Raw genomic sequence first — 27,994 nt, 5'->3', positions numbered from 1 at the left:
GCATGTCAATTAGTCAAAGAGACTCTAGAAGTGAAGTATGATTCAAAATTTCCCCTTTGAAAAATAACTGTTAAAATAAACCGTGAGTCATGGGCAGAGCTTCCTGCGTGTGCATTTTTCTTACTGTAGATGTATTTTTAAGCAAAAACTTTCCCCCTGATATCAGTCAGGAAAACTGGGACAAAGAGTTAACTGACTCCTATGTAACTGTGTGCTATGGGAGGTGGGACAAACTGCTAACAAAAAAGGAAGAATGTATGCAAAACCTCAAGGCTCTGCATCGATTTATAGTTTTGAGGTAAAGTCATGTTCTAATGGGAACAATATTATAAGCCAAATGAGGGGGAGAATAAATCCATCTGAGGGCCAGCTGGGCGTTTCATGTCAAAGAGGTGCAAGCTGGGATTAATCCTGTCCCATTTTATAAACTGTCAAATTCCAAAAAAACTAACAAAAATAGAGTCGACTCAGACGACACGCAGCTGCACTATGTGAAGGAGCTGAAAGGAACAGGAGGTGAAAGGTAAACGCTAAGAAAAGCTGTTTCCATGGCCCCAAGGAGTATGATTTGTTTATTTCCAGCCTCTGTCTTCAGTTTTGGATAAAAGATTATAATCTTAAGCATCTTTGGAAGGCTCATCATTCCTCTCTAAAAGCAGTAAATCCGCCTGTGCTCGAATCTACAAAACTTCAGAAAAACATCTTCAGTTTGCTTCCTGTCTTTGTTGTTTATTGCCTCTGAGTGCACCATGGTCCATTTCTATCTCTGAGTTTATGTCTGTTTTTCATTCCTTTCCCTGTAAGGCTGCACAGATCTGACGAGGAGTTCAACAGGAGGCAGGCTGCGCTAACTTCGCAGAGCTCACAGGGGTCAAAAAATGTGCACACTCCCACACTCCCGGGCACCGCAATGACTTTAAAGAGACACTTCATTCTATCAGAATAAAGTCTGATTCATTCCCATTCTTTAAGCCGGAACGACAGCTTGGACCCATTAAGTTTTAATCATCCCCAAATCCTTTGTGATTTAAAGGTGCAATTAGATTTTCATAGTTTTTAAAGTCCCCTAGCACCAAGTAAATGATCACTCCATGTCTGCAGGCACCTGCCAGGGATCAGAACCGGTGACTCAATGAGCCACTGAGCCAACTACTTGGACTTCTGGGCTCAGTTTGTCCCGAAAACAACAAAGATTTCCTTCAACTGAAGCTTCACTCATGTAGCTCTTATTTATAAGAACATCTGTTTCCCATTAATAGTTAACCCTGTGAAGCCTTTTTTATTTTTTGTTTGTTTGTTTTTTCAGTTTTCACACTGTTACATGGAGATCTATGGCACAGCATCAGGCTCAGCTAACTGAACCGTTTCCTGTTCAGCTTTAGCCTTGGCACTACAGTTCCCAAGATGCTTTGGCTCAGGCAGACAGGAAGTTTAATGCTACCACAGAGTTTTTAGTATTTGCTGGTTCTTCTTGTGTTCATATTTGTTTTCATTTGGTTTTTAACTAGGAAGCACATACAATGACGTTCATCCCATAGTGGAAAAAGATGCCATATACCAGATTTAGCTAATTTACCTCTGCAGTCTGTGGGTACATACACCCAATATTAAATGGGGCTAATGATCTTTTTTCTTTGGTGCCCAGCTTTTAAACCCGCTACAAACTACTCTTCCTTTGATGCAGCAGAGTCTAAAAGTGTACAACTGATATTAAAAAGGTTATTGTCCATTAACTTTTTATTAACGATAGTTTATGCTTTTTTATGTTTTTGTTGCATATGTCGATAACCACACTTGCCTTCTTTGGTGGTGCCCACAGTCTGTAGCGGCGTTCCGGGGCCGGACGGATATTCGGGAGTGACGGTGACGCGGTAGGTGGTTTGAGGCCGAAGCTCGTGGAGCACGGTGGTTATCTCCCTGCCAGTGGTGGTCGTCTCCATCCTCCGGCTCTCATCGTCAACCGGTTCATAGTTGAGTCGGTAGCGAATGACTGGTCCGGGAGCTGCTAGCCATGACACTCTGAAGCTGTCTGTTGTCTCTTCAGATACTCTGAGGTTGCTAACTGGGCCTTGTTCTGTGACACAAGTGAATCAGACACCCTCAGCTTTAACTGCATATCTTTACTCATTCATGCTGCCACTGTCCAAAACCTGAGCCTATTGTTCTGCGGTAACCTGCAGCAACCAACGTTGTGAATCAATCAATACACCTTCCAGTTCAATATTACACTTAATCACTTAATTTGTTCTATCACAAGTTTGGTCTTGGTATTAAAAACAGGTTTATATCTGTACTACACCTTTATGTTGATTAACAAAATATCTTAGCAGTGTGGAAAAAGAAAAGCATAAATAAATTGTTTATGACAGTATAAATACCTTCTAGCGTGGTCTGATAGCCAGTCACAGGCAAGCTTTCCCCTTTCTCGTAGTGGGCGTAGATGTTGACTTCGTAGCGAGTGTAAGGGTTGAGGTAGGGCAGGAAGGCAGTGAGGGAGTCTCCGGGCACAGACATGGACACAAAATGCCCGTCGGGGTCATCTGCCGGCCTGAACTGAACCAGGTAGGACTCAACATTGGTGGCGTCCGTCTTCCATGAGGTCCTAAAGCTTCTGGAGCCGATCTCTGAGAAGGTCAGGTCCTTTGGCGAGATCAGTTCTGGAGGAGGAAGAAGATTTTTTTTTACTTAACAGGGTTCAGCAGCTAGTTCCTTTTTTGGCATAAAGAGTGTCTTCATTACGAATTAAGGAGAAGAAGAAGATGGTTAAATAATTAAAATAAAACAATACAGCACATTGCTCTGAGAAAAAAGATGATTATTCTCTGAAAGAAAATTATTTTATATGTAAACTCAGACGAGAATGGTAAAATCATCAATAAACTGTAATCACGCATTACCAGCCTTAACCTCAACCTTAACATTTGAGGTTAAGGCTGGTAACATCACCCCAATTCTGAGGCTATCCTCGCACTGGGAGGTGGATTTTCTTAAACTTCTATATAATCTGACTTCTTTCTTTAACCAGAGGAGCTGCTCCCTGCTGGTAATTGAGAATAATGCAAGTTTAAGGTTTTCAGACCTGGAAGGTAAGCCAATATTTTATGTAAAGTCTTTCCAAAATAACCATATTAAGTAATGCCAGCATTGCATTAGATTACATTTTGGTAAGTTTGAAGGATTGCTGAGCAGTTCTGAAATGATGATCATGTTACAGAAGAACAATTCATTTTACTAGAAAGAGTAAAATGTTACATCAAAGTCAGGGTAAAGGTGTTATCTTAGGTTATTAGAATGAAAATGTAAAGTATTCAAATCATCATACAAAACTGTTTGTATGGTATCCATCTCTGTGGAAATTCTTTATAGCATTTTTAAATCTTGATAACTTTTTTTTATCATGATTTGTGCTTTATCAGAAGTTAAAATGCAATTAGGTGTTTAATTCCAAAAACTAAACTGACTGACTAAATGTGGAACAACTGAGATATTTACAGGTGGTTTGACATCTGTTTTCAAAATACATCATCAGAAGAAATACATTCCTTGTCTGGCTCTGACATTAAACTGGGCTGACAAAATATGTGTCTGACATCTTTGATATAGTGAGAAAAACAGCATCTTTCTCCAAATCTGGCTGTTAGTTAAAGGTGATTTATAGTCACATGCTGCATCTGCTAAATCAGCCCCAGATGTGATTACCTATGAGTGTCCCCTGTCGTGAAAAGGGTCCCTTAGGAGTCCTGTTGTTGCAGATTTCAAAGTCCACACTCGGTGAGCTGCCTGAGATTTTGTTTTCCCACTAGGTCATTTGAGATTAGACCCACCACAAGCAACCCTGACTAATTTATTCATTGAAGTTTGCAACTTATCTCCCTGGTATTGATTTTTCAGACACAATGAACACATTACTTCAAGCAGCTGGCCAACAGGCTCAGATTTGCATCATCAATCAGCTCAGTCTTTCTAGTGGAAAAACTAAAGCAGTTCTACAATTCGTATTCTCTGGAAGCTCTCTTTTTTTCTTCCTGTCTAAGGCTGTTATCCATATGCATAAACCATCATCCGAAATAGACAAAAGTAGAAGAGAAAGCTGACCTACAAGGCAGTGCCATCATTCAGGATCGGGAGGGCTGAGACCCGCTACCAGAGCTCTTTAAGTTGGGCTCCTGCACATTCTCTTTGTTGACATAAAGTCATTATTATATAAGGATTATATAATTGGCAATCAAAGCTGGTGTGAGTCACATTTAATACTGCCAGACGTGGAAGCTCGTTTTGGCAAACACTGAGCGATTATTATTGCCCTTTTCTAAGAGGATGAAACAGCATTTGTGATTTAACATCTTTGGTGTTTAAACCCGACTACCAGACGTTTTGGGGTGGGTGATGACTTCAGTGCAAAGAACTGCACTTCAAAGGTTTGTTTATGTGACAGACAACACACCTGACAGCTTGCATAGACTTTGTGTGGTAACACACTGAGTCATCTGCTGCTCTGGCTCAGTTTAAACAAATGCAAATACATCTCTGCAAAGGACTATTTGACCCATTTACACATGCAGAAACTCTCCCTGTCCTTGAAAGATCAAAAGGTGGGCATGTGTTTTACACATTGAGGCAAAAAAAAAAATGGTTTTAGCTAATAAAGACATGCTCAGAAAAGGGACATGAAAGTAATCATGTCCATGTGGATGGCTGATGGTACAGTTATGTACTCTCATCGACCTCACAGGGGGGTAAAGTTGCAACCGACTGCTGCTGTGGTTAATTGTTAAAATGTTGATTTCTTGACTGCACGTGTAACAATAACATTAGTTAACTGGTAGATTTAGAACTTGAGCTGAAATTTTAAAGAAAAGATTTCTAATTATTGTACTAAACCCATGGGTTGATCAAAAGCATTGGCATTGTTTCTAGCACTGTATGCAAATAAATGAAAGCAGCTTCAGTTGTTTGGTGGTTAGGAGGAGGAAGCTGTTGTTTGGTGTGGAAAACCTTGAAAAACTAACAACATGTGTTGAACTTGTTTAAAACAAATAAAGTGAGAAAGCAAGATAAATCTCCGAAATTAACCCCAAAATAGAGACCAACAGGATGCTGGACTTGTTTATAGTTTTTGAGGTTGTACTTCTTTTTCATTATTGTGTGAACACTGAAAACTATACTTGCTGAACAAATGGAAATGTTTGAAAGCAAGTTGTATAATTTTTATATATATATATATATATATATATATATATATATATATATATATATATATATATATATATATATATATATATATATATATATATATATATATATATGTAAAACTAATAAACTGTGGGCTGTTTCATACTCCATTGTTGGTTCTGTTGAGCTACCTCGTGCCAACAATTAAGCAATGTTTATTCATAAAGTCCTCTGAATGTAATTTAGCAAATGTAAAACGGAATAAACGGATAAAGATCTGTTTCTATCCATCAACATAAAAAATACCATTGTCTGCAAAGGAAATCTGAATTCAGAATTCATCTAAAACAGTATAAAACTTGTGTGAAAAAAGTTTTCGGGGATTTTAAAAAATATATTTTTGTATATTTTGCACTGAGCGTTTTAGCTTTTGCACTGTATTCAAATGTGACAGGGGCTGATCTGATCTGAATGAAGGTGTTCAACTCATGAATCCTGAGAACTGAATCCTCCAGTGTAACTGAGAAGCCAAAGAGGTAAAAATGCGCTGAAATCAATCATAAAGCAGTACATTTGTTGCAGACTGGTAATTTCAAGACCGAGATCAACAGTGAATGGTTCAAACCTTCAAACTTAGTTTTCACAGAATTATAATGTTGATGCTGGAGTATTGGTATACAGTTCATAGGGTATACTACAGCTTGGCATTAAAAGAAATCCTATAAGTATGATGCTGAATAGCCTTAATATGCTCTTGATTTCTGGCTGTAATTGAAAAAAGAAAACTTATGCAAACAAAAGTAAGTTCCTTGACTTCACGATGTACGTCTTGGACATTGCCTAGATGTCCTTTTCAGACTTTCTATTGAAAAAAATTTGTGTCCAGTCACTGTTTTATACTATCCATTATTATAGATTATAAAAAATGAAATAAAGCAGATATCCTCAATCGAAAGAAGAGTAAGAATGTCAAACCTCCAATTTCTGACTGTTTCCCATTCCAATTAACTTTCTGAATTTATTCTAAACTGCAAGTTTATCATGCAGATAAAAGAGGACAAAAGTTCACATTACTTAAAAAGTCATCAGTTGCCAAATTAATTAAATTACAAAGACTTCTGTGGTGTTTTGTTGTTGTTTGTTGTTTCAACCATGTTCATGTTTGATAGGGATTCAGTGTGCAAAACTGATTAACATCCAGCATTACAGTTAAAGCTAGGATGTACACAACTACATAAAGCAACCTGAATTAGATTAAAATGAGCATTGCTTTCTTTTTTTACATAAATAACACAGTCCAAATAAAGGCTGAATTAAAAATAATATATGTATCCATCAAAAGAAAAAATGAAATCTTATGGAACTCTATAACCCTAAACACAAAACACAAGCACATTGGTCAAACAAAGCCCAGCATAGCACAATGTCATCTGCATAGAGGATTATAACCACATTACTTACGTCTCTGGAGGATGTTGCGGAGTTCCTGTTCAATCCGGAGGCAGATGGACTGAATGAGTTCTTTGGAAATCCTCTGGAAGGCATCAAAGTCTTCTACAGTGTACACATGGGTCTCTGCAGGTGGATTAGCAATGGCCTCAAGCTCACTTCGCACAGCATCCTTAACACCCACAGCAAAAATCTCCACATCAGCATTTCTCAGCCTGGTGGCCGGCTCTTGGAAGGCATCGGATGACTTTCCATCAGTGATGAGGATGGTGACACGAGGAACATTGGCACGCGCTCCTCTGGCAGCCTGGAATATCTTGTCCTTGACATAAGTCATGGCCCTGCCGGTGTTGGTGGAGCCGCCACGGTATGGGAAATTTCGCACAGCCTTGACCACGGCATTTAGATCGTGGTGAGTGTTCAGGTAGAACTCAGGGTGAGGATCCCTGCTGTACTGGACCAAGCTGATCTGAACTTTGTCAGGCCCAATGTCAAAAGTATTGACCAACACCTCTAGGAATGCTTTTACTTTGGCAAAATTTGCCAGACCAATGCTATAGGATCCATCAACCAGAAGGACAACATCAGCCTGCACATCCACACCAAGGGAACATTCTGGATAGACAGAAAAAAAAGTACAAAGTTGACTGTTAAATTCTTTACAATAAAGGTATTTATTCTTGTATAAAGTTGATACTGAGCTAAAGAATGGTGGTGTTGAGAAAGTCTTAATAGCATGTGCTAGTCCTCTAAAGATAATACAACATTTGAACAACATGTTACAAGAGCGCTCATAGTCAAGTGAAAACTATAATTGATTAGAATTTGGCTGGTTTTTCTAGTCAAATAGGCAGCAGTGCACAGTTTCCAGTGTGGCTGCAAGTCACACTGAGGCCCCCTGAGGTCTAATCAGGCATAATACTAGCTCTAACTCTATCCCTGTGCTATCAGAATTTGGTTTTTTTAATTGCTTTCCAAAGTCTTGGCAATCATTGGAGAAAAATAAGGAAGTATTCTAACTAACAAGCATTGAAATCTATGAACATTTATTCCAAGAATCACTTTTTTTTGTTTTTAAGATATAAAATTAGTCTTCAGGACTAGAGCTAGAAGTGATGACTTAGACATCACTGGTTTAAATTTAGTAAGCTTTTTTATGGACCTGTTCCCAAAACTTTTTGATTGTCACCTGCAATTTGTTTAGTCTGACATGTGAGCTGATACAATGTTTCCAGGTTTCTTTGCATTATTTACAGCAGAGCGCTGAGTCAGTACAGTTTGCCAGAGCCTGCCAATTAAACCACTGATTCACTTACAGACATTTTATTCATTAATCTATGCCGGTAGTCAAAGAGAAGTCTCTCTATAAACTTTTACTTTCATTGTTTAGTACTCACCCAGTGAAACTCTAACTGGCAGAGTCTTCTGCATGACCGTGATGGGCTCGCTGGGTGTCAATCCCTTCAAGGCAAACAGAACGATTTGGTACTCTGTATCTGCCGAGAGACCTCGGACCACCACCGAGGTCTGGCCTGCGCCCACGTACAGTTCCTGACGCATGCTGCCAGCCATCATGGGGATCAGCTGAATCTTGTATCCGGAAACATCTCCAATAGAGGGGTCCCACATCAACCGCATGGACTTTGAGATTACCTCCTGGACCTGGAGATTGGAGGCTGGCTCAACAACTGCAAAAATAAGAGATGGAATCACAATTATAATGTCATATATTTGGAAAAATTAAATAAAAAATAAGAGACAAAAAATAAGAGTGTATACTGCAATCTACATCAAACTACAGTTTCAACCATATTAAAGGGTAAAAACAAAGGTACAAATGGCAAGAGAATGTTTTTTAACAACTCAGACTAGGCATGAAAGTATTAGTTTTAAAGATGTCTCACATTCGTCTCCACTGACTACCACATTGAGCTGATCTTCTACACCAGCGCACATCCGAGTAATGAGCTGTTTTTGCACGTTCTTTATCATGTCGAAGGTGGCCACACTGTAGATGTGACTGCTGTAAGGGGTAGAGGCCATTAGCCTCATCTCCTCTTCATCTGCCTGTTGGATACCTACGGGGGGAAAAGACAAACCACAAACTCAAAGCTGTGGTAAAAGCAGAGTGGATGGTTCTTCATGAACATGTGGAAATTGTTGTGGTTTTCAATGCCGGCCAAATTTAGAGATGATTCCTCATTTTGAGCTAAGCTGAGGCGACACCACTGAATTCTTAGCCATCCTTGTAAACTCACTGGCATTGGTTGACGCAGTAACGGGTGCATTTGCTCCAGGTCTGTAAATACTGGATGAAATGAACAATCTGTAACAAAGTTAAGCGAGCATTTACTTTCCACGTTTGCATATTAAATGCTCTCTTTTCTGTTCCACATTGGTTGGAAAGTCTGACAACATGGGCAGTAAATATGAAAAGGGTTTATGGTGCTATACTCCTCTGTAAAACTTTGACACTGTTGGAAGAGTTGTATCCATGCATAGATTTAAGTTTGACTAAGACAGCTGGTATCCTGTGAACTTTCTTATTGAGAGAGGTACTTACTAAAAAAATATTTTTATTGCTTTTAGACAGGGTCAACTATGATATGGGTTAAAGTTCTTTCATAAGTGCCTATTTGCTGGGGCTGGGGTTTAAACCCAACAACTTTTTGATTAGAGGCACTGAGTAATTACCATTACTTCCTGCACCATTCAGTGTTTCTATAAAACACGTGACCTTAGACCCACAAAAGTTAAGAACTCATATTTGCCAAAAGAAGCCATGTCACTGTAAGCTTTGCCTTAAGACAACTCCACCAAACTCCACCTTTAAGAATCCTTTTAAAGCTGGGATAACCTCCAAAAACATGATGGCTAGCCCGATAAATTGTCTCTAGGGAACGTAGCAGGAAGGTTACAGTGGTCCTCTGACAAAAACTAAAAACCATTAGTGTCTCGCTAAGCAGTTTTCTATCATTGATCTGTTTCCACTGACTGCAAAAGATGAGCTATAAGTCCTGAACCACCAGGCCTCTTTAACTCCATAGCAACATCCCAGTGGTGTTTCTTCGTCTGAGTTTGTGGAAAGTCTGAGCGAAACTGGAGCATAAACACACATAAAACCTGCTATCACTTGCTTGTAGGTTAACGATGTAGGAATTTAACCTTCTTCCATTACTACGTCACCACAGGTTGCTTTTGTTACAAACCCCTGCTAAAAGCATTAAATACGAATGGAAAATGTAATGTGGAGTGCAATAAAATTGCTCTGGCTGCATACCGAGGACAAAGATCTCCACCCCCGTGCTCCGGAGCTGCTTGGCATAGCTCGCCACTGGATCCTCAGATTTGCCATCTGTGATGATCACCAGCACTTTGGGGAGACCGTTTCTGGCGCCGGACGCCTCACTGAAAACATTTCTCAAAACGTAGTCCAGAGCGTCACCTGGACCAATGAGAGAGAGAAGAGTTTTACTTCATTGGGTGTTCTTAGATTTAAATTGTAGAATGATGAGGAGAAAAACAACTATTTGATTCAGGAAATCTTTTTGTAGACCAAAACTCAAACTCAGCAATAAACCGAGCAGCAAAATCAGAGATATCACAGAAGGATGAAACACAGCACATAATCATGATGAGAAATCCACCAGCAAACTTTTTGACATTTAATTCTCTGAGGTACCTTCATTGATCATGCGCTCCTTCAAGTTTGATATAAACTCCATTTTTTCTTTCTCTTTTCTTGACGAAATTTTATATTACTTGTAATTTTCTTGATCTGTCTTCTGAACATTTCATATGTGGTCTGTTTCAAAATTTGAGGATTTAAAATGAGCATGGTCTTAGCAGGAATGGTTCAAATTCAGTAGCACTCCTGGCATTTCTCATTTCATCTTGCGTGCACTATTCAGGCACTACTTCACTCTGCATACAGTTACTGTGAGCTACTTTGCAGCCCACCTCTAATCCAGCTCTTCCATTTCATGCTGTATCTGAATTAATCATTGTCATTTCTCTTATTATCAATGCCTGCTCTGTTTTGTCAGAGGGTCCTGCTGCTGCTCTCTTTCCATGTACACCCATGGAAGGGCGGGGAGGTCCCAGATCAGAGTGATCTCGCCAAATTTAAATGACTTCACTTGCAATAACAATCCCGTTTTGACTCAAGTGGCCCTGACAAGGCTGCTTTATTGCTTTCTCAGCAAGTTAAACTGTGTGTAATGTGATTATAATTTTATTTCCCTGTACTTTAATGGATGTGTTTTTAATTCCCTTACATCCCAGAGTTTTGCCTGCCTATTTGTCAAGTGAGCCAAGCGAGACACACGTGAAATGAGCACTCACCTCACAAAAACAAATCAGTCTTTAACAGCCATGTATTAAAAAACGATTATTCTTGCTACCAAAGATAAACATCCCCCTTAAAAAGGGTGTTACTGATTGAAAATGTCCCAGGTCAATTTAACTCCACAGAAAACCCAAAGAACTGAACAGCATCAACAGGTCACCTGTGTTCGTGTTGCCTCCTTTGTACGGCATTGAGCCGATGGCCCGCAGAAGCGCCGGTCTGGTCTGGTGTTCGTTCAGGTTGAACTCAGTCCTGGCGTCATCACTGTACTGGACCACGCCTACCCGGGTTTTTTCCTCGCCGATATGAAAGGCTCCGGCAGCCGCAGAGATGAAGGAGCGTATGTATTTGAAGTTTGGCCTGCCCACGCTCCAGGAGCCGTCCACCAAGAACACCACATCGCCGATGATGCTGGCAGAGCATCCTGCAAAAAAAGTTCAAGAATGAAAAGGAAGAAAACGCTGAACATTAAACAGAAAATGTAATTTTTCTGCCCCCATATGTGAGTAACAGCCTTGGACTTTAGGTTTATTCAGTGGCAGTACTTTCTCGATAACGTTAATATTCTTTGTTGAGACTAAAAAAAACCCACTCAGTGTTATTTTAGATTAAATAATGATTTGCATTGTTCCACTTTTGGCTCTCTCGTCTGAAAGTCAATTTGAGTGGATTTGCTTGGTTAATGCTTGAAATTAAGGCCTGAGGGTTAAACTAAGATGTCAGTAAATATCCCACTCATGAAGTTGAATCCTGTACATGTGCCAGAAAAAGCATTTGCTAACAAGTGACTCAATGAAGCTTCAGAAGTTGCTGGCTACATCAAAGATCATCACGCCAAACAGCTCAGCAGTGCTGGTGTTCAAGTCCTGCCACTGTGTAGACCTGAATGTGGATGTTTCTTCGGATTTTTGGGTTCTTCTCTCTAACGTTAGAACCTTCAGCTTCCAGTATAAAGTGGCATACTTTTAGTTGCCTAATCCTAAACTTTTAAACAGACCTTAACCACTAAAATTTTACTTGGGGGTGTTAAGATGTTGGATTTACTCGCATTCACTTTTCTCAGCTCAGCATGTTTTAAAGTCATTATTTTTTGTTAATTTAGACACTGTTTGTTGAACCAGACTTCATTGTCTCTCCTCTGCCCTGCTTTCTGGGAGTTTCCTCGTGACTTTTCCCTCATGAAGAGAAGGAAAAATCTGCACAACCTCGTCATCGTGTGCAGAACAGGGGCCAGGGCAGCAGTGGCAGAAGCAGCGCTCTTGTAAATCAGCATCTGTAATGGTTTCCACTTCTCTCAGCACTTCGGGGCTGGGTTCAGCTCACTCCCACAGCTCCAACAGCAGCAACCTCCCACCACACCTATGACCCCCGCCGCACTGAGCATGTGCAGCTTCCCCCGTATTGGCATAACTGCTCGGCAGGGAACCAAATCGATGACCAAATCCTTCAGAGATTTATGGGGGACTAATTTTGATTATTGCTATACAATGGGGTGTTTGTAGAGCCTTCCTTCACTGCTAAGCTCACACTGATGAACACCGCCCAGAAGAAAACCCACGAACAAAAAGTCGAGGAGGTATGGCAGTGGATTTATGACTCATCATTATCTGAGTAGGAAGTGAAACCCCTGGTCAAACTAAGGTGTGTAATAAGTGAACAAAAGTACTCACTGGCTGAATCTGAAGAGTCTGGTTTCCTGGAAGTTCCTCTTGTGCTTCCACTAGATTCAACTGTAAGACAATGAAACAATCGCGTAATTACAAAAGTCAGTTCATATTATCTATTGTGCTGAAATTATCCTCAGGAAACCCAATATCTTTACAGTGATGACATGTTATGAATCATTTTCTGTCACTGTTTTTCTTCATGTGAAGGCAGACCTCTGAAATCAGCCCAACTCTTGTGTTTTAAATTTCCCTACGTAGGATTTATCCTCTCATCAGAGGGTTTCTTGAGCAATTTTTCCTTTTTCGTGATGCAACAAACTTCCAAATGAGCTCCCAAATGGAGAAACTGTCAGGTTGATGTCATAGTTTGTGTAGGATTTCCAGCATAGCTCAAGCTCAGAGGGCTTCTCAGATCATCAGTTGTCCCCACCAAAAACTGCTGCCATGATGTCAGTGAAGACCTCAGTCAAAGCCTGAAATCTGGGTCAGTGTCCCATTTCATACTTTTGCTTGTAAACATCATAAACATGGTTTAGGCCTATCCCTGGTTTGACAATCCGAAGAAATCCTTTCTTCCTCTGAACACCAAAGTGCTTTACATTTTATTTACAAGTTGTTATCTTTAAATGTCTTCAGTCTTTTCTATTGGTTGATTTTTAGCTACAAACCTCTCCTTGGAGTGGTTTCCTCTAACTTCTGTTCATGTATGAGTAAAAACCATAATCAGTATGACTTTATTCCTCATTGTATTTTACAATTGTTTGGTCCGAAACAGAATTAGGCATAAAGGGTACTTTTTGTAAATTCTTTCTTCCTTTTTTTTAATGATCAAAAATGGTAAAAAAAAAAAAAAAAAAAAAAAAAAGTCTTTATATGGTGTTAAATGAATCTGAACTAGGGCCAGGCTTAAAAAAATATCTAATACCTCTTAGTGCAATAAGATGGTGCAGTATGTTAATACAAACATTATTTGAAGGTACTTTTTCAAAAATGACATTCTGCAAAATGTACAGAGATCTTTCACCAACAGGGGCAATGTGTTGAAATGTGTGCTGCTGTTATCCTTTGGTATCTGCCCCCTAGTGGTGAACAATTTAGTAACATGTTAGTAAGGGTGATTCCAAAAACTACCTTTAATTATGCTGTCCCTATCTCCTGGAAAAATCTGAGCTGATTACTATGTGGGAATTTAAGTCGGTGTTATAGAACTGAGAAAATAATATTGGTAGACGTTGTGTCCACTGACTGTAGCGTTTGACAGTTGTATTTGTGTGTTTATGCTTATATCAGTTATCTTTTAGGCCAGGTAACTCTTGAAAATAGGTTTTTAATCTCACCAAGACCTTTACCTCAATAATAACAGGCTGTAATATTTCAAAAATGTCTTCAGCCAAGTGACCAAAGTGAATAATGAAATTTTATCTTTTGGTGCTGGAACTGTTGATTATGGTAAAGTAATATAGAGGAAAAATGTTGATGGAAATCTGTGGTAGACACGCTACAGGTTGCTGTTTTCCAAGTGCAGAAGAACAAATTGTTTTTGAATTGCAAAAGGGTCAAAAGAAGCGATGCCTACTTATAAATTCTCATTGCACAACTTAATGTAGCCATTATTTTTGCACAATACAATTTGAGCTGCTCTTGTGTCTTTTTTCTGTAATTAGGTAGTGGTAAACTATTCAAAAAATTCTGTAAATAGTAAAACCCCTCCCTTCTGCATTAAAAAAACTCACCTTTGAAGTCATGTTGTTCATGCTGTTCCTCGTGCCTGTTTTCAATTGTCTTGTTTTTGCTTTCGAATTTATGGTATCAATGAGTAAGCCAAAGACAATTTTCTGTCTCTCCTAAGTAACTCTCAGACTAATAACCAGTAAAAGCAGCAGTTGAGAAAAAAGGCTCACCAGCACGATTGCTTGGTGGATTTTTTTCTAGAACTTCTGACCATATCACATGGCACCAGCAGAATGGAAACTGTATACAACTGGAATCTGTCCTGGCTGGCTCCCTGTGCTGCAGATTTGCTTAAATCTGTCAAGTCAGACTTTTAGTCTACAGTTTTTAACTTTGGCAAAACTAAAAATTGTCTTAACTGACTCCAAATGTCATGCTAAATGGACCTTGTGGTGAGCTTGCTTTGTGATTTACTGTTTCCAGGATAAAGAATTAAATACAAACCTATTTTTAAGTCAAATTAAAGCAATTTAAATAAAGAAATACATTTGAGGTTGTTTCCTTGAATGACGAACAGTCTGCTGTACTGAAACACCAAAATACTGAAACGAATGTAGAAACCGAGCAATGTTATTAACATATACTGGTGAAAGGGCAACACCTGGCAGGTGTCTCTCTGTTATCTTCCACACTCGGTGTTAGTTTTTAGCTTTTTTTTAAGCTTTTTACGGGACATCTGGCATTGATTTCCACAAGCACACAAATGCAGAGACACGGTGACTCACGTGTGATCTGGCCGGAGATGGGCAGACTCTGCTCTGATCCAGAATATGCAGTTATCGTTACGACATAATCCACATCTGGAGTCAGGTCTGAAATGGAGGTCTTAGTGGCAGATGCAGGCAGAGTAAATTCTTTTGTTGGTTCTTCTACAAGAATGCACAAAGTCAGAGGGAAGTCATTAGGAAACTATTACATGACTTGATTTCTCCAAGAGTCAGTACAGGGCTTCAGAAAAACCTGATTTCGACTGCTGACCCGGGGACTGGAATAGCCATGTAAACACACAATAGTACAATCGATTTGATAAAAAAACAACTTTCTTTGTTACTATAAAACACACATTATTTTAACCCTTTAATTCCCCTGAATGTTCCATAAGATGAATGCTAATTATTTGTTAAAAAATATCTTAGCCTCAGCTAATAGAAATGAACAATATTAACAGATTATATTTAATGTCAAAACTTTCTCTAATATTTCTGTGCCTCTAATAACTGAAACTGTAAAACTTACAAACTAATTTTCAGTTACTTTTTTATTTAACAAAAAACAGAAACGTAAAAATATTTACTGTTATATATTAGGCCTATTTCTTGACAAAATATATCAACCTTGGTGTTTATCAGTTACCCATCCTAGCTTATTTATTTAGTATTTGTTTTTAACATCATTTGAAACGTTTCTAGGTTGACCTTTTTGTAGGTTGACTTTTTTTTTTTTTTTTTAATAAAAATGACTCTTGTTTTGCTATCTCAGCAAAAAAAAAAAAAAAAAAAAAAAAGATAACTGGCTAATCTATTTGCTAATTGACATGAATAGAAAGGCTAATGTTAAAGTTAGCTATATGGGCAGTTAGTCAAGGTATGTAACTGTTATCCTTATTTCTTAGTCAATATGGAAGTGCAAGCTACAGTTTTGGGGTTTGGTTAGCTAGCTAATAGTATGTAGCTGTTACAACTTGTTGTTGATGAATATACATATTAAAGCTAATATTAGTTCTGTTACTTAGCTCGTTCAGCAATAGCAATGATATGTCACATTCACATCATAGCCTCATCAATTTAGTCCTTGTAAAGCCTTCATGTTGAAAAGCTAATAATCTCAGTACCTGTTTCTTGTCAGAAAAGATCTGTTATTGAAAGTAATATGCTACTCACTTAGTACACTTTCTTAAGATGGCTTTTGAATAGCAATTGCCAATAAATAACTAAACATTACCTCTGTTAAATAAAAAACTTACTTTTACTTACATGTTTGTATTTAAACTGATGCTAGTTTTGTTAACTAGCAACAGTACGTCCCTTACCTGTCAATGATTTAATAGTTCTGTTAATTAGTGTCTGTGTTTGATCGTATGTGAGTGGACGTTAATTCTTTTAGTTAGTAACAGCACATTGCATACCCCTGTGAGTGTTTGAATGTTAGTTAGATGTAAATGACATATTTTTACTATCTACATTTGACTTTGCTGATGTTAGCTCTGTCAGCTATTAAAAGTATGTCTGTGTTTGATTGTATATAAGTTGATGTTAATTTTAGTTAGCAACAATAAGTCACTTACACCTGGCAACATTTAAATATATATAAGCTAAAGTTAGTTCTATTACTCAGTGTATGATGTTAGTGCTATTTTTTCCATGCATAAGAAGAAACTTGTACTCACGTAAGTTTTACTAACAATTTTTGAAATTATATAGAATACAGAAGTCTTAGTTGAGGACATTTTACTGGGTTCTGAATGATGATTCTGAAATATGAGTTGGTGACTATCAGCATGCAAACTAATGTTAGTTCTATCAGTAAGTTAGTATAATATAGTACAAGTATATATACTCTAAGGCAGTGCTTTGTGAAGATGTTGAAACAGCACATGGTCTTTCTGAAAGTGGTGAGTTATTTTGGGTAAAGTCTTGGATCATTTGAAATAATAGCTCTTCTTTTTAAATCTATGCATAAATATCTCAGCTATTACATAAAAGGTCTTACATGTGCATGCCTGAGCTAAAGTAACACAGATTGCAGTTTGCAATGTCAGTGCTGGCAAAGTTCAGCGCTGGCAACCGATGATAAGATTTCTCCATTCATAATGTTTTTCCTTTTTTATCATTAGAAGCTCCTGGAGCTAAACTTGTGTCTGCAGAAACCTTTAGATAATTGCGGTAAGTGCTGAGTCCTGTCAGGTTGAGTGAAATCTTTATGACACTTGTAATGTTACAGGCATGGCACGACAGAACCTGCAGGTTTAATGAGCACCAACCTGTGTCTGAGGTCACTTCTATTCTGTAACCCTGTATCCTCGACCGTGGTCTCCTCCACATCATTTCCACTGAGTTCTCACTTAAAATCTTAAATCTTAAGTCTGATGGAGAGTCCACTGTGAAGAAAAAACATCAATGCAGTTAGCACTTTATCTTTAAGAGCGAAGTGTATTGTAGTGATCATTATAAAAAAGGACCAACAGTCAACACTTCCAAGGTGAAGTTAGACAAGTTCACTGTTGGTGCAAACAACACAAGACGCACCAAACTACAAATGAGAGGAAAGCCATTTTGAAGACAAAAAAATGACCTCCGTTTGGCTCGTGTGGCTACAATCAACAACTCAGGCAACAGACCAAGACAACAAACACAACACAACGGTATCTAAAACTTAGGAGGGACACACAGAGGGTTCGTATATGAGACCTGGTGAATTTTGGGCGTGATCATGAATATGGAAGCAAAAAACAGGTCAAATGAATTTTAAGAGCAACAAGCGATGGCATGTATTTAAAAAATGCGTTTGAGGAGTCTTTATTCGACTCGTATGGGATTTACCCTCACATCTTTTATGTAACATTTTAAAATCTTTGTTGATTGGTAAAACCAGAGTTATAAAATTAAGACAACAGCATCTAAAATGGAAAATTCAACATCAAACACTTAAGACATGAAGCATAATCAATCACAAATGGTATTACTGACACCATTCTTCAGCCACATAGCTTTATTGTGAGACTTTTTTGTTTTTATATCCTGACATTGCTAATTCAATCTTATTAAATGAACTTCATTTTTTTTTAAATATTGCATTGATTCAGTTTAAATGGGGTCCTAAGGAACAAAACTTTTAAGGAATTAAAATTTGAATGATGACTGTTTTCTGATTAAGATTTCACTGCTATTACCTGGTGTTTAAATTTGAACATTAACAACTCAACATACAGTATTTCCCAACTCCATAATTACATGGCGATCCCTAGAGGGAACAGCCACAATCATAATGATAATAATAGTAATAATAATAAAATATAATTATATTTAAAAAATATTCAATTGTTTTGGCCTGTGTTTGCTTCCGTACCTCTCATGGATGCAGATAACAACGCCTTTTAAATATTTTGAATCCTGAAATGTTTGTGGCTGGTGATGTCGTTTTTTTTTTTTAATTTTGAAAATCACCAGTCACGATCTCCTCCTGTCAGCTAACTCCAACATGGACTGACGGACATCCAGCAGTCTGTCCATGACCTCAATCCAACACAGGATGTTGAATTGACCAAGAAAGTGCTGATTATACAATGGATAAAGACCGGAGTCATCACTCTCATTGTCTCCATTGCAAACCTCATAAAAGAATACACAATGTGAGTGCAGACATGTGTACATCTTTTTCTTATGTTTCCAAAGAATCTACACCAGAGGTTCTTAAACTATTTAAGTCTAAAAAAAAAGGATCCATAATCTACCTTTGTTGGAAATTTACCATACAGTTAAGACTCCAAGAATACTTCTAGGATTCGGATCATAGTTTAAGAACCACTGGTCTTTGTCATGTTAACCAGCAAACCAAATTGACATGGAGGATAATAATTATATTTATTCACAGAGCATGTCTCTAAACGTATGTTATCAACTTCTTTCCACAAGCAACAAAACAAGCAGATCATGCACGTGTACATGAAAAGTTGTTGACAACAACTTAGGACAATGAACAAAAAGTTTCCATGTACACGAGGGACCACAGACTGTTTTTAAAGAAATATTTTAAAATGATATTCTTCAGGTTGGGGTGCTTATTTATGATGCTCTAGCTTGCTATCAAGATAATACACAAAGATGTTGACTCTAACTTGGTGCTACAAAAAAGGCATTCAGTCACAATATGGCTTTAAATAGCTGAATATAAACACAACTGTCTGTCTGCCTCAGGCACAAAAGCAGAGACAAATCTGTTTCTATAACAGGAAGTGTAACTTTGTTCCTGACAAATGAGAATAACGGTTTTCAGTAATTTCTTTCTTGTCAATAAATCCCACACAAAGCTCCCAAGTGGTTTATATTTTTCCAAGTGATTGAGTAATTTCCAAAAACAGCTGTTCAAAGCTGAAGATTTTGGCGAACATACAGGAAAGCACACATTTGGGACTATATTTAGAGGCAGATTAACACAAATATGGTGCCCATGTTTGCCAGAATCAAAAACTGAGTCCATCAGTGTTCCGAGGTCTACAGTGGAGCTCTATAGCAAATAGAAATATTAAAGAAGGTGACTTATTACCAGAAGGAAACATCTGCTGTTAGTTTGGGGTCTTTTTGTGGGATTGGTTGACTGTAAAGAAAAATGCACGATAAACCTCTGCATGTAACAAACAGGTGGAAAAACTGTGTCTAGTTCTTAATCTTTTCATGCTGCAGGAAGTTTATCAGCACATGTTCGCAGCGGGTAACCTGAGCTCCGGAGTTTGTGATCATCTCATCAACCTTTCCAGCTGCACGGATTAAATAAATCTAAATACAGATGATCTAGCTACAGTTTATAGATTAGCCGGGATTTCTAGACCACCAACCAGTTGTTTTTATGTTAGTGTGGGGGAGGGGTGAAGAATATCACTGTAAAATATTGTCGTGAAGCCAAGACCTGGGGGGTCAAGGCTTGACCGGGGAAGGTTACAGGACGTTAAAAATGGAGGAACCACCAACCTGGTGAATCAATTCAAGGGCCGCGTGGGGGAGGGGGCCGCTGCTTCTGTTTCCGAACGGGGGGTATCACAGCCAAAAACTACCCGACAAACTTCAGCTTTTAATCCAGACACACACTGTTACCATCCACACGCACATTCATCCACATTTTAAACACATCCAGGGCTCGGTTCTAAACTGATTTTATTCTGCAGTTCTTGCTCTGAAATGGGACTGTTTGGAGCCGAGCCCTTCCCGTTTGGAGGCTTCTTTGTGTTCAAGGTGTTTCAGCCTTTAAGTCCGGCCCTAGCATCAAACTATTGTGGAATATATGTGACCCATTACTGTGCCGTGACCCCTGGAAAGGCAGCCAGGGCCCCCCGTTGGGACATTAAAGACAGAGAGGGGGTCTCAGGAGGTCAGAAAGTCTCTTGGAAAGGAGAGAAGAAGAAACTTTCCTTCTTTCTTTTTTAACTGTGCTTTCTTCTGCTTTTATTCTGGGATGATCCAGATTTCAGTGCAGCCAGTTGTCTCCTGTCCTAACCTCTGAAACCTCTGGAAAATAACGCGAAACTCATATTTTGTCTTTCCGTTCCATCAAGAGAAAAGATGTAGGGAGGAAACTTGGCTACGTGCCGCCTGGGCTTTTTCCTTTTTTCCTCTTCTACTTTTTTAAAACTGGAGGAATGTAATCTGTAGTGAAATGCAGTCGGGGATTTCGAGCAACGGCGCCACCTGGCGTTAAAAAATTAGACTGCATTTAATTTTAATCACATTTTTTTCCTTTCAACATTTAAGAACAAGACTGCTTTGGTTTTCAATTACAGGAAAAAGGTGATGATATTCTCACCGTATATCTGATTTTTTTTTGTTAATCACCAACATGAAGCCACATCTAACTACACAATTAAATCTGAGCTGCATTCGTGCTCTCATTAAAGTTGAACTTCACGGTTTGACATGCTTCGAAAACAAAAGTAATAATACAAAAACCCTCCCGTCTAGAAACTCAAACTCAATGTATTTCAAGCTGGGGTCGTTTTTCTCTTCAAGCAGAAATTCTTGATGGAAAAGTGAATCACTGGATCACAAAAAATCATCAAACAGAAGTTAAAATCAGAAGTTCAAACAAATCAATCCACAGGTACACATTTGCTTCAGTGATTTTTTTTATTCATTTAGACTAAAAGTGCAGCTACACACAGCAGGCAGAGGAGAGACAGAGGTGAGAGGAGGTGGAAGAATTCAGATGTGTTGAATTAAAAGAAGTGGAGGAGGAGGAGCGGCTTTACCTTGCTCCTGGGCCTGAGAGGAGGACAGCAGCAGTACCAGGACGGCAGCAACCGCTGCCAGAGAGAGCCTGCTCTTCATCTTCGGCTCCGCTGGTCTCAGCAGTGCATGAATGAAACTGCGAGAGGAACCAAGGAGGCAGTTAAACTCCCTCAGGGCTTCATAAGACTGTTAATCCTATCTGAACGAGAACCTCGGAGCTCATTAATCTTCATTCAAATCTACATCAGGCTGAAAAGTTATCAGAATACGCCGCTTTGGAGAGAGGAATGAGTCTGAAAGTCATCCTGACGCTTGAAAAAGTTCCACAAGCAGCGACAAAAGACTTACACGACAGACTTCATATGTATAAATGTGTAAAACTCGCCAAAATCTACATATTGAAACTTTTAAAACTTCCGACAAAAATCCCACAAAAGCAAATCATTAGCTCATCTTTCCCCGTAAAATTCCGTTTTTCCACTTTCTAAAGGAGCTCGAGTTATTGTTGCATTAACTCTGCAGACTCCAATCAAGTATTTCATATCTCCGCCTGATGAAAATGACCCACTCTAACGGGCACAAAGTCTTTCCATTTTATCTTAATGGCGAGTTGAGCCGTAGCGCCGTGCGCAATTACGCACGGCAATGTCGAGAAAGAATCCACGCATTCACAAAATAGTCCAAATAAATATAGAAATGAATGGAATATTATTGAATTCAGATAACTCAACATTTAAACCTGAAAAAAGCCTGTAATAAGTCGTGACAAAAATAATCCCCCACAGATGGTACCAAAAATGTAAAAACCATGCACGACTGACCTATAGAGATGGCTGGCTGAATTTTAGTTTTGCTTAAAAAGAAAAAAAATTAAAAGGATAAAGGTTTCGCTGTAGACCCCCAGCCCGACACAGGGGAGAGTGAGGTGGTACGGAGTTGAAGTCAGGGCGCTCCGCGGATTTCTGCTTCCCAGACGCGTCGGCGAGCCTCCTTCCAAGTGGGAAGAGTCTCCACACAATCTGCTACTTAACAGGGGGGCTGCTCCCAGCTCTGCCTACCCCGCCGCGAGCTCTTACGACATCCAGCCGGGCCAAAAGTGATGTGTAACCTCTGAAAATGCAGCACGGAAGGACTCACACACTCGGAAACTTTTACATAGTTTTCTGCATTCCTTTCCGGTGATGAAGGGCTTCTGTGCGACTCGGCCGCAAGGAGACAGCAGCAGAGCGGGGTCGCGGGGGATTAGTGGGGGAAAACTGTCAGAGGTTTTTACCCACTTTAAATTTTGTGAATCAACGGGAAAATATTACACAGTCTAGTAAACGAAACCCCGCGTCAGTCTTTTCCTTTTTAATCTGGAGTCCAGGGCCGGAACTGAAGTTTCTGGGGTCCTGGCAGGAGCTCACTAAACTGGAGCAGCTGCTTCAACTCAGTTCCACTCTGTGATCTGAAAGGTTACTCATAATATAAAGAATATACATGCAGTGTCTTAAAGGAAGTCCAGATATTTATTATATTTTTTAAAAGGACAGGATGTAGATTTTACTATAATAGCTCCAAAGTTGATCTGTGGCTTCCAGCATTCATCTGTTTTTAAGGTATCCAAAATAAATTGTTACATTATCAAGACTCCACTGTATGATACTGGCAACTCTGGTGTGCAGAGGCAAAATGACCCCAAAATTATTAACTTCCCCCAAATGATTACATATTCATACACTCCACTTAGACCATCATTGATTTTAGTCTTACACAGCACCCTATGAGTCCTAAAATATTAGGGCACTGAGGGATGGTACCACCAGTACTTCCAACTGAACCTATAATTTGGTACAGTAGATACCACAAAATACAGTAACTGACAATTTGTCAAAGCACATAAAAAAAATCCACCCTTATTTCTAAAGTTTCTGCTCCCAAAATTTGTTAAAGTAACTCTGAAATTGCTTGGCTGTTGTAATCCTTTGTTATGGGGCCTCTTTAATTATTATTTTTTAAACCCAACTGTCAAAACTTTCTCAAATTCAACGCAGCAACCTGAGTTATGATTTTCTGAACATTGATATTTTCCAACTTTTAAGGGTATCAATTAAATTATTTTTGCTATCTTTTCCAAAAATATCCAAGTTCTCACAATTTTAGAGGTACAGTGTGTAAAACCTCACCAATGGACAAAAGACTGCAATCAACTGAGTTCTGTTTTTTTAACTCCTCCCATTTCAACAACAACAGAATCCTAACTACAGTGGTTGCTGTAGCTCAAACAAGTCTGGCCACTGTTCATCTGTAGTGAGTGTAGGCTGTCAGCACACTGTTTACCTCAGCTGTCATTATGCTGGGTTTCCACATCAATTTACTCTGGAGTGTGCTTTTACATTTTGAATAAGAGTCGATGATTAAGAAAAGCTCAGTTCTGTCCAGTGATAGCAGTAAGGTGTCATTGGAGGAGAGTGGAGATGTCCTGAACTTTTCTGAATTAACTCTCATATAATGTGAGAATGCAGTGTATATATGAGAGGAAAAGTGTGATTTAATAAAAAAATATTAACTGGCGAAATGTTAACTTACAACCAGCTGTGGTTGTTGTTGCTTAGCCGGCCCATAGCTGTCTGCAGACGGCAGGGTTGAATGTCTATTCTACTGACGATAAGTACTTTTGACTATGTTGGCAATAAATGATCACGAGCTGAATGTTGATGGAAAAAGACTAATCTCCATGTTCACTATTTCCATATGAAGGAGTTATTATTTACACTCATCCAACTCACAAAATACACGAGAACTGCATATTTTACCTTATGTTTAAATGTTATTTTGCTGTTGCTACTGTTATTGTATTATTGTAAGGTGACCTCGAGGGTCTTAAAGGTGCCTATAAATAAAATGTATTATTAATATTGTTATTAGTAATAGTAGTTGTAGTAGTAGTAGTAGTATATTTTTCTAGTTTGATTAACGATAACAGACATAATCTAAAGTTTTTATTTGATACCAACAACAAACTTCTTCATCCTCCTCACTTTGCTATCACTCCAATATCTTCTAATGACTGCGAAAAAATTCACCGGCAAGATCAATAGTATCAGATCACAGCTCAAGTCTGTACCCCTTTAACCACCCAAGTCACTCACCCATTTCTGTTGTCTGAGTTCAAACCATTTCTTCAATAGCTCTTTTGGATATAGTCTCACATATCCGCACTTTACCCTGCCAAACCGACATTATGCCTCCTAAATTCATTAAAGAGTTTCTCCCTGTCATCTCCTCCAGCTTCTCTCTATTGTCAATCAGTCCCTTTTTATCAGTCAGTTCCAGATTACTTTAAAACAGCCGGCATCTTTCCTCTACTAAAAAAACCCTCCTTAGATCCCACTGTTTAAAACAATTAAAGGCAAATTTCCAAACTCTCATTTATTTCCAAACTCCTTGAGAAAGTTTATGCTTGTCAGCTCCTTCAGATTGTTGAAGGAAACATCTTTGATAAATTCCAATGCGGTTACAGACATTATTGAAAATTACTAACGGCAACCTTATGCGCTCGGATGAGGCTGAACATCCCATTTTAGTCCTGCTCGGCTTATCTGAAGCCTTTGATACTGTTGATCATGCTACTCTTATTAGCAGACTACAAAACTGGGTTGGCATCAGTGGCACTGCTCTCAAATGGTTTTCTTCATACTTATCAAACAAATATTTCAGAATTCATATTAATCGATGTATATTGTAATCTGTAATGCTCGTATGTGGAGTGCCCCAGGGCTCAATCCATGGACCAGTTCTGTTTCTTTTATATATGTTACCGCTGAGCCAACAAATTGATGGTTTTATTGGAATCTCCTACCACTACTATGCAGATGACACACAGTGACATTTTTCTGTCGAGCTCAACAACCTCTCCTGTCTCCTGTTTTGATTTTGTTTTTTGCCATTATTAATGGGATCTATTCTAATTCTCAGTTCCTGTAGACCTGAGGTTCCAGTGCTCAGCCCAGGCAGCTAAGGCAGGTATTCAGTACAACGGCCCCCTCACCAATAATATACAATCATCTGCTAAAAACCTCAGTATCACTTTTGATCAGCAGCTGAATTTTGAAAATCATATCTCAAAGATTACCCAGTCTTGTTTCCTTCATTTGAGAAATATTGTGAAAATCAAACTTTTAATGTCAGTAAGTCATCTTAAACTTTTAGTACACACTTTGATTATTGCAATTTACTTTTCACATGTGTCTCTCAGTCCACCAAAGCTCATCTTCAATAGGCAGCAGCAAGGCTGCTAACAAAACTAGCTGGCAGTCTCATATTACACCTATCCTTGCATCCCTTCACTGGCTTTCAGTGTAATTCAGGATCTACTATAAAATTCTGTTATAAACTTATATAGCTGCTTATTTACCTGAGCTTCTAACATCTTATCCATGCAGCCGACCTCTCAATCGTCTAACCAGGGCCTTCCTATCCTCGTTGTGATTTTAAAAACAGAGGTGATCTGTGCTTTTGAGGTTGTAGCGCTCAAACTGTGGAACAGCCTTCCTCAGTCAATCAGATCGGTTATTTGTTTTAAGCGAATGCTGAAAACTCTTTTTTATAGAGTTTCATTAATCCGTTCCCTTCATTCGTTGCCATAGTTTGAAACCATGTGTGCATGTATGTGTGTATGTTGGAATAAATGTTTGTCGGTGTGGCTGATTATGTGTGTATTTATGTGTTTGTATGTTTTAACATGTGCATTTATCTTCAGTGTGTGGCTCTTATTTGAACTGTGAAGCACTTTGTAACTCTGTGTTTTGAAGAGTGCTATATAAATAACTTTGTTATTATTATTATTTATTTATTTATTTATTTTATGTTTGTTTTAGAGCCTTGGCTTCAGTTCAGGGGCTATATAGTTTGAAGGAGCTATTTATGGTCTTGATATTTAAAGTAACTTGTAAGGTTTACTACATATGTGGTCCATCTCTAGGCAACTACCCAAAACATAATTAGACGGAATGACGGCATTCATCTCCTCCACGTGGAAGCCACGGCAACGTGGCGGCTTCCACAAACCTGCTCCTATGTATTTTTAATAGATTAATTCTAAGTTTACAACTATACATCAGTTTTTAAAAGATGTAAATACACACTAATAAATGGATATTTATGAGCATACAAGCTTTTTTCCTGTTAAATAACAAAAAAACAAAACAGAAAAAGACTCACTGTAACTTTAAGATGAAATAAATCTTAACTCGCAACTAATCTAAAGGTAGTTGTAGAGCCCTCAAATGTATACATGTGAGCTTGTAACAATCCTAACTGATGAAAAACTAGGATTAACATGTTACAAAAAACTTTTGTCTCAAACCAATAAACAATATGACAAAAAGGCAACATAAGAAAATCTGTTACATTTACATGTCACATTGACAGGCATGTGTTGTATTTAGCATATGTAACTAAACAAAAATGCCGTTACGTTTTTTAAAGGACCTTTTTAATAAGAACTGAAGTAAAACCTTCACCAGGAGGGGGCAATGTTTGACCAGTGGATGTCAACCTCCTGCGCCATCTTGTGGAGCAAATTGGTATTACACAAAAGTACAGCCCAGCCCTAGTTTACCTTCATTTGGTATCTTTTAGACACAAAGGTTAAGTGGTTATTTTTACACAATCTGTGTCAAGCTTTTGTTCGGTTCCACTGTGGTGGCCTCTTTTGACACGGGAGCAGCTCAAGGTAGATTTTATTACATTTGGTTACTTTTAAACTATTTTAAACAAAAGGTACAGGAATGGAGTGCAGCAATGTTGTTTAGAAATAAATTGTATTGTGTTATAACCTTAGTGTCTATCATACCACCATTTTTACAACAAAATCAGCTGTTAAATCATGTTCAACGAAATGAAGAATGGACTATTTAGCACCTCCTGGAGGCTGAGAAGCTCTCATCAGCTCAGGAGAACAGCAGCACAGACACATTTCCAACCACCCCTGCTGCTTATTACTTAAATATTTCTCCAGCATTAGTGTTATTTTATGCAGACAGGTAGCAGTTACTCTCTTTGTGTCTCTGTCTGTGGTTTTCAGCACTGTTTAATCACAGAAGCAGCATGTTATCTTTCACAGCAGATTCCTTTCTGTTGGTTTTCATTCAGATGGGAGCTGCAGCTCATCTGGGTACTTTAAAGTGTTAAATGATCTGTGGTGGGTGTGGGCTGATAGCAGAAGTGGCCCGGGGCTGACATGCTCGGGTGAATTAAAACAGACAACAGAGAAGAACCCACCCAACAGAAACTGCAGATGAACGTGAGGTCTGTGCCAAGAGAAACATGTATTCTCAGAAGGTTTCTCATAGTGCTCCCTGCTGGATTCTCCTTTCTCTTATTTTTGCACATATACACGAACACTCCAAACAATATCTCATTATTAAGAAGATTAAATGTCTCATTAATCCTTGCACACAGATTACAGAGGCTTCACTGTCAGTCTGTCCTCAAGTCTCTGTTGATTTATTTGGATATGGCGCCCTCCCCTGGCAGAAGAAAGACATTTTTTGTTGCTTTTGTTCGAAGTTTTCAAATCAGTCAAATATGAGAAAGGCTCCCACATGACCACCCCCAGAATAATTAAGAAAAAGAATAATAACTTTACTGAAGTTTATTTAATGCAAAATTTTACATTCATATTATGAATATTTTCTGAGTTAAATGCC

The 27,994-nt window shown here is 38.6% G+C and overlaps 1 protein-coding gene across 4 annotated transcripts in view; it reads right to left on the bottom strand.

Moving 5' to 3' along the window:
• The window catches only part of col12a1b (collagen, type XII, alpha 1b), a 150,111-nt gene extending 127,750 nt beyond the window's left edge, over positions 1-22,361 (bottom strand). For 2 of the 4 annotated variants that reach the window (XM_026194793.1, XM_026194795.1), the window contains exons 1-12: positions 22,124-22,360; positions 21,323-21,438; positions 17,348-17,464; positions 15,093-15,236; positions 12,640-12,699; positions 11,130-11,393; positions 9,902-10,066; positions 8,526-8,699; positions 8,019-8,309; positions 6,634-7,236; positions 2,379-2,657; positions 1,799-2,074 (exon numbers count right to left, since the gene is read on the bottom strand). In XM_026194793.1, coding sequence (XP_026050578.1) covers positions 1,799-2,074; positions 2,379-2,657; positions 6,634-7,236; positions 8,019-8,309; positions 8,526-8,699; positions 9,902-10,066; positions 11,130-11,393; positions 12,640-12,699; positions 15,093-15,236; positions 17,348-17,464; positions 21,323-21,401 — 2,452 coding nt within the window. In that variant the 5' untranslated portion in view covers positions 21,402-21,438; positions 22,124-22,360. Of the gene's footprint in view, positions 1-1,798; positions 2,075-2,378; positions 2,658-6,633; positions 7,237-8,018; positions 8,310-8,525; positions 8,700-9,901; positions 10,067-11,129; positions 11,394-12,639; positions 12,700-15,092; positions 15,237-17,347; positions 17,465-21,322; positions 21,439-22,123 lie in introns of all 4 variants that reach the window. The other 2 variants (XM_026194796.1, XM_026194797.1) reach the window with 2 other exon arrangements.
• Between the last annotated feature and the right edge of the window lie 5,633 nt (positions 22,362-27,994).

This window comes from Astatotilapia calliptera, chromosome 15 (assembly GCF_900246225.1).
Source record: "Astatotilapia calliptera chromosome 15, fAstCal1.2, whole genome shotgun sequence".
Lineage (NCBI taxonomy): Eukaryota > Metazoa > Chordata > Actinopteri > Cichliformes > Cichlidae > Astatotilapia > Astatotilapia calliptera.
This window is presented reverse-complemented; position numbering and strand designations above follow the sequence as displayed.